Source organism: Hemiscyllium ocellatum, chromosome 25 (genome assembly GCF_020745735.1).
Source record: "Hemiscyllium ocellatum isolate sHemOce1 chromosome 25, sHemOce1.pat.X.cur, whole genome shotgun sequence".
Taxonomy (NCBI): domain Eukaryota; kingdom Metazoa; phylum Chordata; class Chondrichthyes; order Orectolobiformes; family Hemiscylliidae; genus Hemiscyllium; species Hemiscyllium ocellatum.
In genome coordinates, this window is record NC_083425.1 from 35,076,331 (window position 1) to 35,090,341 (window position 14,011).

Here is a 14,011-nt window from a genome sequence, read left to right on the forward strand (position 1 = left end):
CTGAATATTTTTTAATTTTAAAAGAAATACTATGTTGCTTAGTGCAGAAATCCTGTTGCAGTCAGGAATGTGAAGTCTATTTTAAGACTTACATCATGGACAGAACATAGAACTTATACACTTAATGGTGAGGTCTGGGAAGTGTTGCTGAACAAAGAGACCTTGGAGTGCAGGTTCATAGTGGAGTCTCTGGTAGAAAGGACAGTGAAGAAGGCATTTAATATGCTTGCCTTTATTGGTCAGTGTATTGAATATAGGCGTTGGGAGGTCATATTGTGAGCATCATGTACAGGACATTGGTCAGTCACTTTTGGAATACTGCATTCAAATTTGTTCTCCCTGCTACAGGAAAGATGCTGTGAAACTTGAAAGGGTTCAGAAAGGATTTACAGGGATGTTGGCAAGGTTGGAGGGTTTGAGCTGTAGGGAGAAACTGACTAGGCTGGGTCTGTTTTCCCTGAAGCGTCAGAGGCTGAGGGGTGACCTTAGAGGTTTATAATATTATGTGGGTCTTGGATAAGGTAAATAGGCAAGATCTTTTCCCCAGCAAAGGGGAGTCCAGAACTAGAGGCCATAACTAGAAGGGTGTGAGGGGAAAGATTTACAAGGGACCTAAGGAATTTTTTTTCATGCAAAGGGTGGTGTGTGTATGGAATGAGCTGCCCGAGGAAGTGGTGGAGGTGGGGACAATTAAAAGGCACCTGGATGGGTGCAGGAATAAGAATGGTTTAGCGGGGTATGGGCCAGATACAAGTGGGACTAGATTAGTTTGGGATATCCGGTTGGCACGGACAAGTTGGACTGCAGGGTCTGTTTCTGTGTTGTATAGATCTATGTTCAGCCCATGTCATTGATAGAAAATAGATTTAATGTGTATAGTTCAATCAAAACCATTTTGTGTTATTTCGTTGTCTTTTTAGAATTTTTTTTGCATCTCAAGGTTGGGTTTTCTGCAGCCACGCTTAACCACCAACATTTTGATTCATGAGTTTGCCAAGTTACTTCTCAGCAAATAATGTTATTTAATTAATGCAAAATTTTGAAATGTTCTACTGGATGTTAACTATCTTTCTTGCCAGGCTGCATATATTCCTGATGAGCTTCATGAAAAAGCATATAAATTTTGCAAAGGGCTGTTATCCTTCGCCAAACCCTACTGCACCATTGCACATGAATATGCAGTTATGTTAAAAGCTGAAAGAAAGGCACCAGGTAGGTGAACATGTTCTAAACTCTGGAAGAGGTACTGAAAAACTGGAGGATACAATTTTTATTACCAATTCCTTTAATAGTCCTTCTCTCTGCGTGTACAAATATAGGTGTAACCAATAGCTAGGAGTTGAAAGGTGTGAGACAATGCATGACCTTATAATTTTCCAGATTGAATTCCATTGGTCATTGTTCTGCCCACCTGAGCAGTTTATTGCTACCCACCTGCAGTTTATTCTCTTCACAACTTATCACCCTGTCAATTTTCATGTCATTTACAAATCTTTTGATCATTTCTGCTACGTTTAAGTGCAAATTATGAATGTTAACCATAAACAGCAAGGGGCGCAGCACTGGGCCCTGTGAAAGCCCACTGAATACAGACATCCAGTTTCAGAAGTGTCCCCTACCATAAGCCTCTGCTGCCCTGCCTCCTTCAACAGCCTGAGAGACATCTCCTCCAGGCCTGTGGATTAATATATTTTATACTGCCACACCCAGTAGTACTATCCCCATGCCCGGCATCCTTTTCCATTGTGAAGACTGTCACAAAGTATTCATTCGGGACCATACCCATATAATTTGAATCCACACATTATTTATATAGACCCTATTCTTTCCCTATTTATTCTCTTGCTTTTCATATATCTAAAAGCGTTTGGGTTTCCTTTATTCTACCTACTATTGCTTTCTTATGCACTGTTTTTACTTTCCTAATTTCCTTTTTAAGTTTCCCATGCACGTTTTATGCTCTTCCAGGGTCTTCATCTCGCCCGCTCCCCTCAGTGACACTGACTGCCTGTCAGTGTTCCCTCACCTCACCCGCTCCCCTCAGTGACACTGACTGCCTGTCAGTGTTCCCTCACCTCGCCCGCTCCCCTCAGTGACACTGACTGCCTGTCAGTATTCCCTCACCTCGCCCGCTCCCCTCAGTGACACTGAATGTCAGTGTTCCCTCACCTCGCCCGCTCCCCTCAGTGACACTGCCTGTCAGTGTTCCCTCACCTCGCCTGCTCCCCTCACTGACACGGCCTGTCAGTGTACCCTCACCTCGCCCGCTCCCCTCAGTGACACTGACTGTCAGTATTCCCTTACCTCGCCTGCTCCCCCCAGTGACACTGCCTGTCAGTGTTCCCTCACCTCGCCCATTCCCCTCAGTGACACTGACTGCCTGTCAGTGTTCCCTTACCTCGCCCGCTCCCCTCAGTGACACTGCCTGTCAGTGTTCCCTCACCTCGCCCATTCCCCTCAGTGACACTGACTGCCTGTCAGTGTTCCCTCACCTCGCCCGCTCCCCTCAGTGACACTGACTGCCTGTCAGTGTTCCCTCACCTCGCCCGCTCCCCTCAGTGACACTGACTGCCTGTCAGTGTTCCCTCACCTCGCCCGCTCCCCTCAGTGACACTGACTGCCTGTCAGTGTTCCCTCACCTCGCCCATTCCCCTCAGTGACACTGACTGTCAGTGTTCCCTCACCTCGCCCATTCCCCTCAGTGACACTGACTGCCTGTCAGTGTTCCCTCACCTCGCCCGCTCCCCTCAGTGACACTGACTGTCAGTGTTCCCTCACCTCACCCGCTCCCCTCAGTGACACTGACTGCCTGTCACTGTTCCCTCACCTTGCATGTTCCCCTCATGGACACTGACTGACTGACTGTCACAGTTCCCTCACCTCGCCTGTTCCCCTCAGTGACACTGTCTGTCACTGTTCCCTCACCTCACTCATTCCCCTCAGTGACACTGACTGACTATCACTGTCCCCTCACCTCGCCTGTTCCCCTCAGTGACACTGACTGACTGTCACTGTTCCCTCACCTCACCCATTCCCCTCAGTGACACTGACTGCCTGTCACTGTCCCCTCACCTCGCCTGTCCCCCTCAGTAACACTGACTGCCTGTCACTGTTCCCTCACCTTACCTGTTCCCCTCAGTGACACTGACTATCACTGTTCCCTCATCTCACCCACTCTCTGTGACACTGACTTTCACTGTTCCCTCACCTTGCCTGTTCCCCTCTGACACTGACTGCCTGTCATGGTTCCCTCACCTTGCCTGTTCCCCTCAGTGACACTGACTATCACTGTTCCCTCATCTCGTCCACTCTCTGTGACACTGACTTTCACTGTTCCCTCACCTTGCCTGTTCCCCTCAGTGACACTGACTGACTTTCACTGTTCCCTCACCTTGCCTGTTCCCCTCAGTGACACTGACTTTCAAAGTTCCCTCACCTTGCCTGTTCCCCTCAGTAACACTGACTATCACTGTTCCCTCATCACATCCACTCTCTGTGACACTGACTTTCACTGTTCCCTCACCCTGCCTGTTCCCCTCAGTGACACTGACTGCCTGTCACGGTTCCCTCACCTTGCCTGTTCCCCTCAGTTACACTGACTATCACTGATCCCTCATCTCGTCCACTCTCTGTGACACTGACTGTCACTGTTCCCTCACCTTACCTGTTCCCCTCAGTGACTCTGACTGTCACTGTTCTGTCATCTCACCTGCTCCACTTAGTGATTTAAAAAAAAACGTATGTGCATTATTCATAAATTTATCTATAAGTAAATACAAAATGTCCAAGAAACCACAGGAGAATTTTGACATTCCTCATTTGAGCTTCAATCCAGTTATACCAAAAATACCATTTTCAAAACATGAAATGAAATGAGTTACATTCCCATTATGTCTATGATGGCACCTTGAAACTTAACAAGCCCTTGTTATATTTTGGCAGAAAGACCTTGGGGGTCTTTCTTCACTGCACTTTGACAGCAGTTGCCCCAAGCTTTAATGTATCCATCAGTATGTCGTCCTTGACCGTTGGAATGTGCTAGTCTGTGACATTCAGTCAAGGTCAACTCTTTGCACTGGAAGACTAACCAGTTTCAAGCAGACGAAAGAGGGTCTTTCACTCAGTTAATGGTCCTCCAGTTGCAGTTGATATTTGTCTTGGTGTGCATCCTGGGGAACAGAACGTAGTGCACAGAGTCCTGTGGAACTTCTCGGGACAAACCTAAACAAATACCTCTGCATATCTCTCCAGGGCTTCTTTCCAGCAAGAGATGCATGGTGGTTTCTTCACCACTGCAGCTATATCATGACAGCAAGAGCCCGGGTGTGCAGGAAGGATCTAACAGGTCTCCCCACCTTCTCCCCACCAGCTAAGCTACGACTTGGTGCTTGTTGGAAAGCTCTGGCAGTGAGGCATTCAGCCTTTTGCTCAGCAAACCACCCAATAGGATCCACTCTCTCTTTTCACCACGGGGCATCCAGGACATTACATGCTGACCACTGCCTGATGGACTTGTGGTCAAAAGTGTTTTCCTTTTTCAAATTGTTGGAAGCGGGACAGGTGGCATGGTACAGTCCAACAACGTGGAGCATTTCATGGCAACCTGGCCAGACTATCCTTCACAACATGGGTCAGGTAGAACCTCAGTACAGGGTGACACTTGGTGTTTGTGTTCCAAGAGTCGATGCACAGCCCTGAATCAGCCACACACAAAGATGCTACTCCTCTTCGTGTTGCTGACTGCCTAACACAGGGTCCTCACAATGCCTACTCTTCTCCTAATCTCTGTCTAATGAGCATCCCCAGAGACTATAGCAACCTCTTATCCTGTAGGGAGACTAAATCATGATTGAATACAATCTGCACCATGTCCAATCTTGTAAATATTTCTTATCAGGCTCCTGATTACAAGTAATTTTTTTTTATTAAATGTTTTTTCTCATGAATGGATATAATTTGATTTTGGTATTTCTCAGTGTAAATACTTTAATATGAGTTGTACTTATGATGTTCAATCGATATTTCAATTGTATAAAATTGTTTTATAATACTTAAAGATATGCACAAATAGCTGTTAATTTTAAACAATGATATCTGACTAAAGCTTATTATTTTTACAGGTGTATTATACCAAAGATTAATTATTTCTGAACATGGACTGAAAAATGACTCATCTTCACACTGGGAACGGTAAGTAGACAATAACTGGATGAAACAGTCCATAGAATAAATGGCAATAATAGAACATAGAACATAGAAAAATACAGCGCAGTACAGGCCCTTTGGCCCTCAATGTTGCGCCGATCCAAGCCCACCTAACCTACACGAGCCCACTATCCTCCATATGCCTATCCAATGCCCGTTTAAATGCCCATAAAGAGGGAGAGTCCACCACTACTACTGGCAGGGCATTCCATGAACTCACGACTCGCTGAGTAAAGAATCTACCCATAACATCTATCCTATACCTATCACCCCTTAATTTATGCCCCCTCGTAATAGCTGACTCCATACATGGAAAATTGAAACATACAGCCTATATTGCCAGTGTTTGGTCATTTAAGAGGCAGCCTCTGTGACCCATGCTAGCAATATTATCAGACCAGCACTGTCAACTCAGCGTGGCAGGATTGTGAAGCTGAAACTCAATAACAATTGAACAAACCAGTTTTTCCTCACATTTTTCTATGTTAATTCTGGTCCTCTGCCCTCCTGCAGTGACAATGTTGAAGTTGGAAACGGCTGATGTGATAGTTTTGGTGATATCTCGCTCTTAAATTGGTGTTTTATGGTTCTGCATGAGCATAATTACTATTGGGATCGTTACAATGTATATTTTAAAATCCTAAATTGGTACCTGCCTTTAAGCAAAGTGCTGTGTGAAACGTTTTGTGCTTCTGCTAATTCAAGTGTGAACTTGGAGCTGATGACCAAGGGGTTGGGAGAATAGAGCTTCCATTGGATTTTCCTTGTCTGCTCTTGTGAGGTCTATAGTAGTCATGCTTTGGAGATGCCAGTATTGGACTGGGGTGTACAAAGTTACAAATCACACAACACCAAGTTATAGTCCAACATGTTTAATTGGAAGCACTAGCTTTCGGAGCGCTGCTACTTCATCAGGTGGTTGTGGGATGAAGGAGCGGTGCTCCGAAAGCTAGTGTGCTTCCAATTAAACCTTTTTGACTATAACCTGGTGTTGTGTGATTTGTAACTTTGCTTTTGTGGGGTGATTGAATTTTTACTGTTAATAATATGCAGTCGTCGGGGGTATGGGGGGAGAGATTGCAGTTGATGTCCAGCCACTGCCCTCTATGTGGCACGTAAGACACCTTTCTGATGCTTCCTCCTGTGGCCATCAAACAGACTTTCTATCTGCTGTATTTGTCCAGACTTGCAAATTAGTTTCATTCAAGCTCTATGCATTGAGTTCTCCCCCTTTTTTGTAGCCAATTCCAAGTTAAGACTGTCTCTGTCAGATATTCCACTTGAACATGTGGCCTAAAAAAACCCATCAGACCACATGAACCCTCTATGGCATAGAATGACAGTGACCTCAGTCTGACAACATAGTTCAAGCTAATGTTACTATTTATGTTGCTCTATAGACTTCCTTTACAATTTACCACCCATTTCTCCAAGTACTGTACTGTCATGTTAGACAGGAGCAATGTATAACTGAAACACAGGTACCAATTTAGTTTATCTAACTTTAGCAAGATAACTTCAGCTAGTGTTGTAATGTTCTGGGCATTCCTATTCCTTGCCTATTCACTTGAAAATCCAGAGGGTTTCACATCTGTTTCTCTTGTTAATTTCCTTCAGTTTTTAAAAAAAATACCTATTGCTTCTGCCTCTGTAATGTCTGTCTTGTGCAGTGTTGAGATTAAAACAAATTATTTTCCCCTAAGGGAATTAAATTTCAAACAAGTGGCATTGAGTTAGAATTGGGTGGCATTTCTTAATATGAAGGATTGATGTCAATTGAGAAATTTGACTGAGCTGTACTGAATGAAATTGCATTATTCTCGGAAAGAAGAGGAAGGAAATTAATGTTCCCCAAAGTTGGGACTTCACAAAATGGTGTATACGTCAGGTTACCATAGAATAATTGCATGTTAACTCTGGATTGAGTGGTTTTTATGGATCTGAGTGGACTTTTTGGTTTGGTTTATGTTCTTCTTTTCTATCTTCCTTTTCTGTCTGTGTTCCCTAATTCCAAAAAACCTCCCTTTTGATAATTTTCTGACAATTCACAGACAGTGACATTTGTTTGCTCAATTTGTATATTTTTGATCTCTACAAACATTTTCTGATGAATATTTTCATCCTCTTGATACAAAGAAGAGCAAAATTGCCCCCTCCTCTGTGCATGTTTCTTTAACAGTCATAAGTGTCTTTACTCCAAGTTAACCCTTCAGTATCTCTGTCAGAGAAAGATCTGCTACCCTGCCCACCTACAGCATGATTTGGAGATGCCGGTGTTGGACTGGGGTGTACAAAGTTAAAAATCACACAACACCTAGTTATAGTCCAACAGGTTTAATTGGAAGCACTAGCTTTCAGAACACTGCTCCTTCATCAGGTGCTTGGTTACAGCACCTACAGCATGACCACATAGAAAATACAGAAGCAGGCACATGAAACACAGAGTAAAAAATGAGGTCTGCAGATGCTGGAGATCACAGCTGAAAATCACAGCTGATCACAGGGAAATATATCCTTGGTGGTGGGGTCCGTTTGGAGGTGGCGGAAATGACGGCGGATGATACGTTGTATGCGGAGGTTGGTGGGGTGGTCACCATCCGCCCTTGAGCCCCGCTCCTCCAACCGCCACCAAGACAGAACCCCACTGGTTCTCACCTATTTCCCTCCCCTCCCCTATCAGCGTTCCGCAAGGACCACTCCCTTCGTGACTCCCTCGTCAGATCCACACCCCCCACCAACCCAACCTCCACCCCGGCACCTTCCCCTGCAACAGCAGGAAATGTAAAACTTGCGCCCACACCTCCACACTCACTTCCCTCCAAGGCCCCAAGGGATCCTTCCATATCCGCCACAAGTTCACCTGTACCTCCACACACATCATCTATTGCATCCGCTGCACCCGATGTGGCCTCCTCTATATTGGTGAGACAGGCCACTTACTTGCGGAACGCTTCAGAGAACACCTCAGGGACGCCCGGACCAACCAACCCAACCACCCCGTGGCTCAACACTTTAACTCTCCCTCCCACTCCACCGAGGACATGCAGGTCCTTGGACTCCTCCACCGGCAGAACATAACAACACGACGGTTGGAGGAGGAGCGCCTCATCTTCCGCCTGGGAACCCTCCAACCACAAGGTATGAATTCAGATTTCTCCAGTTTCCTCATTTCCCCTCCCCCCACCTTGTCTCAGTCGGTTCCCTCAACTCAGCACCGCCCTCCTAACCTGCAATCTTCTTCCTGACCTCTCCGCCCCCACCACACTCCGGCCTATCACCCTCACCTTGACCTCCTTCCACCTATCCCACCTCCACCGCCCCTCCCCCAAGTCCTTCCTCCCTAGCTTTTATCTTAGCCTGCTTGGCTACTCTCTCTCATTCCTGATGAAGGGCTTATGCTCGAAACGTCGAATTCTCTATTCCTGAGATGCTGCCTGGCCTGCTGTGCTTTGACCAGCAACACATGGAACACAGAGATCGAGCCTGCCAACACACACAGAACACACCCACAATGCCCCAGTCTTGGCCAAACAGGCTAAAAAAGAAACCAGACGTGGCCAATCTACTTCCACACAGAGAATACACTTCCCAAACAGCCTTCATAGTAAAGTTCCCAGCCCCAATTAGCACAGCAGTCCCAATACCCTAAGGGCAGGCTCGCTTCTCATTGAAACCAATACCGCATAAACAAATAAGCAGACCGAGGAGCTTCAGAACACTTTGCTTGCAGGAGGAACACAATGGACATTCCTCGATGCCAGGAGAAAGAACATTTACATACGTTCGTACGGATGGGAAATACAGTGAAGAATCCTTAAAAAGACATTCTCACCCACACATAGAGATGGCTGGAATCTGCTGTGTCAATTACAAATGAATGACTGTTGCCGGACACTTGATTAGATCATAGAACATAGAACAGTACAGCACAGAACAGGCCCTTCAGCCCACAATGTTGTGCCGACCACTGATCCTCATGTATGCACCCTCAAATTTCTGTGACCATATGCATGTCCAGTAGTCTCTTAAATGCCCCCAATGACCTTGCTTCCACAACTGCTGATGGCAACGCATTCCATGCTCTCACAACTCTCTGTGTAAAGAACCCGCCTCTGACATCCCCTCTATACTTTCCTCCAACCAGCTTAAAACTATGATCCCTCGTGTTAGTCATTTCTGCCCTGGGAAATAGTCTCTGGCAATCAACTCTATGTATGCCTCTCATTATCTTGTATACCTCAATTAGGTCTCCTCTCCTCCTCCTTTTCTCCAATGCAAAGTGTCCGAGCTCAGTCAACCTCTCTTCATAAGATAAGCCCTCCGGTACAGGCAGCATCCTGGTAAACCTCCTCTGAATCCTCTCCAAAGCATCCACATCTTTCCTATAATAGGGCGACCAGAACTGGACGCAGTATTCCAAGTGCGGTCTAACCAAAGTTTTAGAGAGCTGCAACAAGATCTCACGACTCTTAAACTCAATCCCAAACTTAACGAAAGCCAAAGCACCATATGCTTTCTTAACAACCACTTGGGTGGCCATTTTAAGGGATCTATGCACCTGCACACCAAGATCCCTCTGTTCCTCCACACTGCCAAGAATCCTATCCTTAATCCTGTACTCAGCTTTCAAATTCGACCTTCCAAAATGCATCACCTCACATTTATCCAGGTTGAACTCCATCTGCCAACTCTCAGCCCATCTCTGCATCCTGTCAATGTCCCGCTGCAGCCTACAACAGCCCTCTATACTGTCAACGACACCTCCAACCTTTGTGTCGTCTGTAAACTTGCTCACCCATCCTTCAATCCCCTCATCCAAGTCATTAATAAAAATTACAAGCAGTAGAGGCCCAAGGATAGAGCCCTGTGGAACACCACTCACCACAGACTTCCAGGCAGAATAATTTCCTTCTACTACCACTCACTGTCTTCTGTTGGCCAGACAGCTAAGTTCCCCTGTATCCCATTCCTCCTGACCTTCTGAATGAGTCTACCATGGGGAACCTTATCAAATGCCTTGCTGAAGTCCATATACACCACACCTACAGCTCGACCCTCATCAACTTTTCTAGTCACATCCTCAAAGAACTCGATAAGGTTTGTGAGGCATGACCTGCCCCTCACAAAGCCGTGTTGACTGCATTTAATCAAGCCGTGCTCTTCCAGATGATCATAAATCCTATCCCTCAGAATTCTTTCTAACATCTTGCAGACGACAGATGTGAGACTTACTGGTGTGTAATTGCCGGGGATTTCCCTATTTCCTTTCTTGAAGAGAGGAATTACATTTGCCTCTCTCCAGTCCTCAGCTACGACTCCAGTGGAGAGCGAGGATGCAAAGATCTTTGCAAGTGGCGAAGCAATTACATTTCTCGTTTCCCAAAGCAGCCGAGGACAAATCTGGTCCGGGCCTGGCGACTTGTCAATCTTAATGTTTGACAAAATTTTCAGCACATCAGTTTCCTCTATCTCTATCCGTTCCAGCATGCACACCTTAATTTCCATTCAGTTTATTCTTTTTCACCATTATAATGTAACTGTTACATTACAATTATCACCTTTGTGTTGTAGCCCTATAAAACTTACCAGCACCTCCTGTTCAGGGAAGAGCATTCTGACCATCTGTGCAGAGAATCAGTTCTGTGTCAGCCTGGTCAATTTGTCCTCCACGATATCACTTTTTGCATTAAACAGCTTGTCAATTTCACCGCAATTCTCCACATTCTGCGGAAACTGATTCAGTGGGCTGAATTTCTCCGACAATCTCAAACGTAGTACCTCTAGGGATTTGGACTAGAGCCTGGTGCTGTGTGATTTTTAACCTTGCCCACCCCAGTCCAACACAAGCATCTCCTCTTCTTGGGATTGCGCATTCCTCTGCCCAATAAATGTAAAGGTAATTGTCTGCAGTGATATAATGGCTGCTTGTAATTGCCACTAAATAAAACTTCCTATAAATAAATAAAGGAATTGCTCTAATTTTCACAGGTCTGATGCGAAATTCCATGGTGCTTCAGTTTACATTATCATTATCTGTGACCTCAGCTTTCCCCTCCCATGGATCACTTTTATTTTTTAAGAATTGTTTTAACTACGTTGCATTTTCATGATGGCGAGTTTTTTTACATCTTGATTATGGTTCTTGTGTAGCTTTACAACCATTTCAGAGTCGTGACATTACCAAACTTATTTTGTTGAAGGGTGAAGATATGCAGGATAGCAGTGATGTTGAAATGGTAAAAAAGAGATGAGATAGATTAGAAATTATTAGGTGTTACTAATATGATAGCTTAAAAGATTTTGGGAACAAGGAAGAATCTAAACAATATAAGCACTTCCAAAGTTTTGAATTCTTAGGAAAGAAGCAGTTAGTGTCAGACCCGTTTTTTTCCCAAGGAGATGGGTGTGTATAGCAGTGAAGAGTATTATTTGAAATTGTTTTACTTGAATCTTATCATGACTAAAGGTGCACTAAATGCAGTAGCAATCGTAAAATAGGGTAAGACACATAAGCATATGAGAAAGGATAAGGTCAAATTAAGAAGGAAGTTGTGTTGAATTGGATAGTGGTGCACTGCACATCAAAAATGTGTTCTCGTGACACCTAAGTAACAGATATTTATGAACCTTTTTTTTGCTCGTTATCTATTAGAAGCCAAGAATTTTGCTAAGTTTAATGAGTACCAGAGTGCAGTTCTTCAGAATGGGAGGAAGTCTTCAATGGACTTGGGCTGATGTGGAGCTCAGCCTCATAGTGTAACTTTGGAGAAATATGAGATCTAAAACATGATAATTATATTTATTACTTTATTCGGAGTGAGGTGTTTCTCATGAGCAATTTTAGAAATTGAGCAGAATTTGTGCCTTTAAGAATAAGCCATGCCTGTCCAAAGAAGTTTACGTTATTTGACAAGGGAATTATTTGTTTTTCAGGGTTTTTGTACTTGCTGATCCTGATCTTATCTCTGAAGAGGTCTGTAATGCTCTTTACAATGAGATCCATTCAATGAATCCTAATGAGATATTCACTAAGAATATGGGTCATGTTATAAAACACACCATACAAGCAGCCCTGGGAGAGACCTGCAATATCAACAAACTGGATGAGGTTTTGCAGGTCAGTAGGTTCTCCAAAATTAACTTGTTTTTGATGTTGAGTGTTGAAAATCACAGGCAATTTTAATAAGCTGGTTCATATACATAGTTGAGACTTTAAATACAAAATCTATTTTTTTCATGTATCGTACTATATTAACTAACTAATATTAAGATAATACACCATCAGAACTACCCAGAAGCAAATTATATCTAATGAGAATGTATCTTCATGTGAATTAACCCACTATTAAGAGCACAGAAATATTAAAAATAGGAGCTGGAGTTGACCATATAGATTCTTGAGCCTGCTCCACCATGCAATACATCATGGCTGATCTTTTGGTTCAACTCTACTTCCTTGCTTTGTGTAACACGATTACATTTATTTTTCTCTTACCTGTGTGCACATGCATATACTATTTAATGGGAATTTCGCCCCTATAATGTTTTTCAATTTACTTTCACTTTTCCGCAAATAATTTTGAAAATAGCTTTCAGCAAAATATCTGTAAGGTTAAGACAGTGTAGGTGATTGAACAGCTTTGATGCAGGCAAATAGATACAATCTATGTTTAGATGGTACGGGCCAAATCCATCCCTCAGCTCCGGCTGGAAATATTAATTCCTGACAAACCCTGGATTCATCAGGTACAACACGATAATGTAGGCATTAAATAACATAAAGAACAGATTAATGAATACATGCAATCATGTTGTATTAAAAACCTGCTATTTTTGAATATTTTATTACCTTGAAGATTAGAAATTTTAAGTGATTACGGTGACTGCTAGAATAAAGATTCAAAAAGCACTTGAAAAGAATTATGGGTGAGACAGTGACATTGCTGATTTGAAATGTTGGCATAAAAATTTATGATTAACGAAACTGACAGGAAATGTTTGGTGGAAAATCAGGCTATAGGAGGTCCAGAAGCACTAATGCAAAGTGTGGGTAGATCAAAGAGTTTTATTAATTACAGATAATTAGAGGGAGAGAGAGAGAGAGAGAGCAATACCTAGAAAGAAATGAGCCCTGAGTTGTCAGTGATATGTGACTGTTTTATCACTAGTGCATTACGGTTTGAACCATATGCAACTGCAAGATGGCATCAAAGTGAACGTGGACAGTTTTAATTAAATCTTCAAAGCACTTGTCACATCCTGTAGACTGCTTATAGAACAAAATCCCTAAATGAGCTGAATTATTTTTGTATTTGGATTAATTTGCAACAAAGTCATAGTTTTCTATTTCATTTACCCATTGGCTTATAATTATGTTATACTAAATTCTCAATTATCAATAAAGTGACAGAGGGTGTCATCAATAATGCTATCAAGCAGCACCTGCTTAGCAATAACCTGCTCAGTGACACCCAGTTTGGACTCTTCCAGGGCCACTCAGCTCCTGACCTCATTATAGCCTTGGCTCAAACATGGACAAAAAAGCTAAATTCCAGAGGTGAGAATGACATCAAGGCTGCATTTGACCGAGTGTGGCGTCAAGGAGCCCAAGAAAAACTGGTATCAGGGGGCAAGCCCTCTGTTGGTTGGAGTCACACCTGCCAGAAAGGAAGCTGGACATGGTCATTGGAGGTTGGTCATCTCCACTCCAAGATATCTCTGCAGGAGTTCCTCAGGATAGTGTCCAACCATCTTCAGCTGCTTCATCAATGATATTCCCTGCATCGTAAGGTGAGAAGTGGAGATG

The 14,011-nt window shown here is 43.7% G+C and overlaps 1 protein-coding gene across 1 annotated transcript in view; it reads left to right on the forward strand.

The window, feature by feature from the left end:
* The window catches only part of LOC132827818 (phosphoinositide 3-kinase regulatory subunit 6-like), a 100,598-nt gene that overhangs the window by 45,557 nt on the left and 41,030 nt on the right, over nt 1-14,011 (forward strand). Inside the window, exons 7-9 of the mRNA XM_060844553.1 lie at nt 1,080-1,212; nt 5,121-5,190; nt 12,139-12,322. Coding sequence (XP_060700536.1) covers nt 1,080-1,212; nt 5,121-5,190; nt 12,139-12,322 — 387 coding nt within the window. The remainder of the gene's footprint in view (nt 1-1,079; nt 1,213-5,120; nt 5,191-12,138; nt 12,323-14,011) is intronic.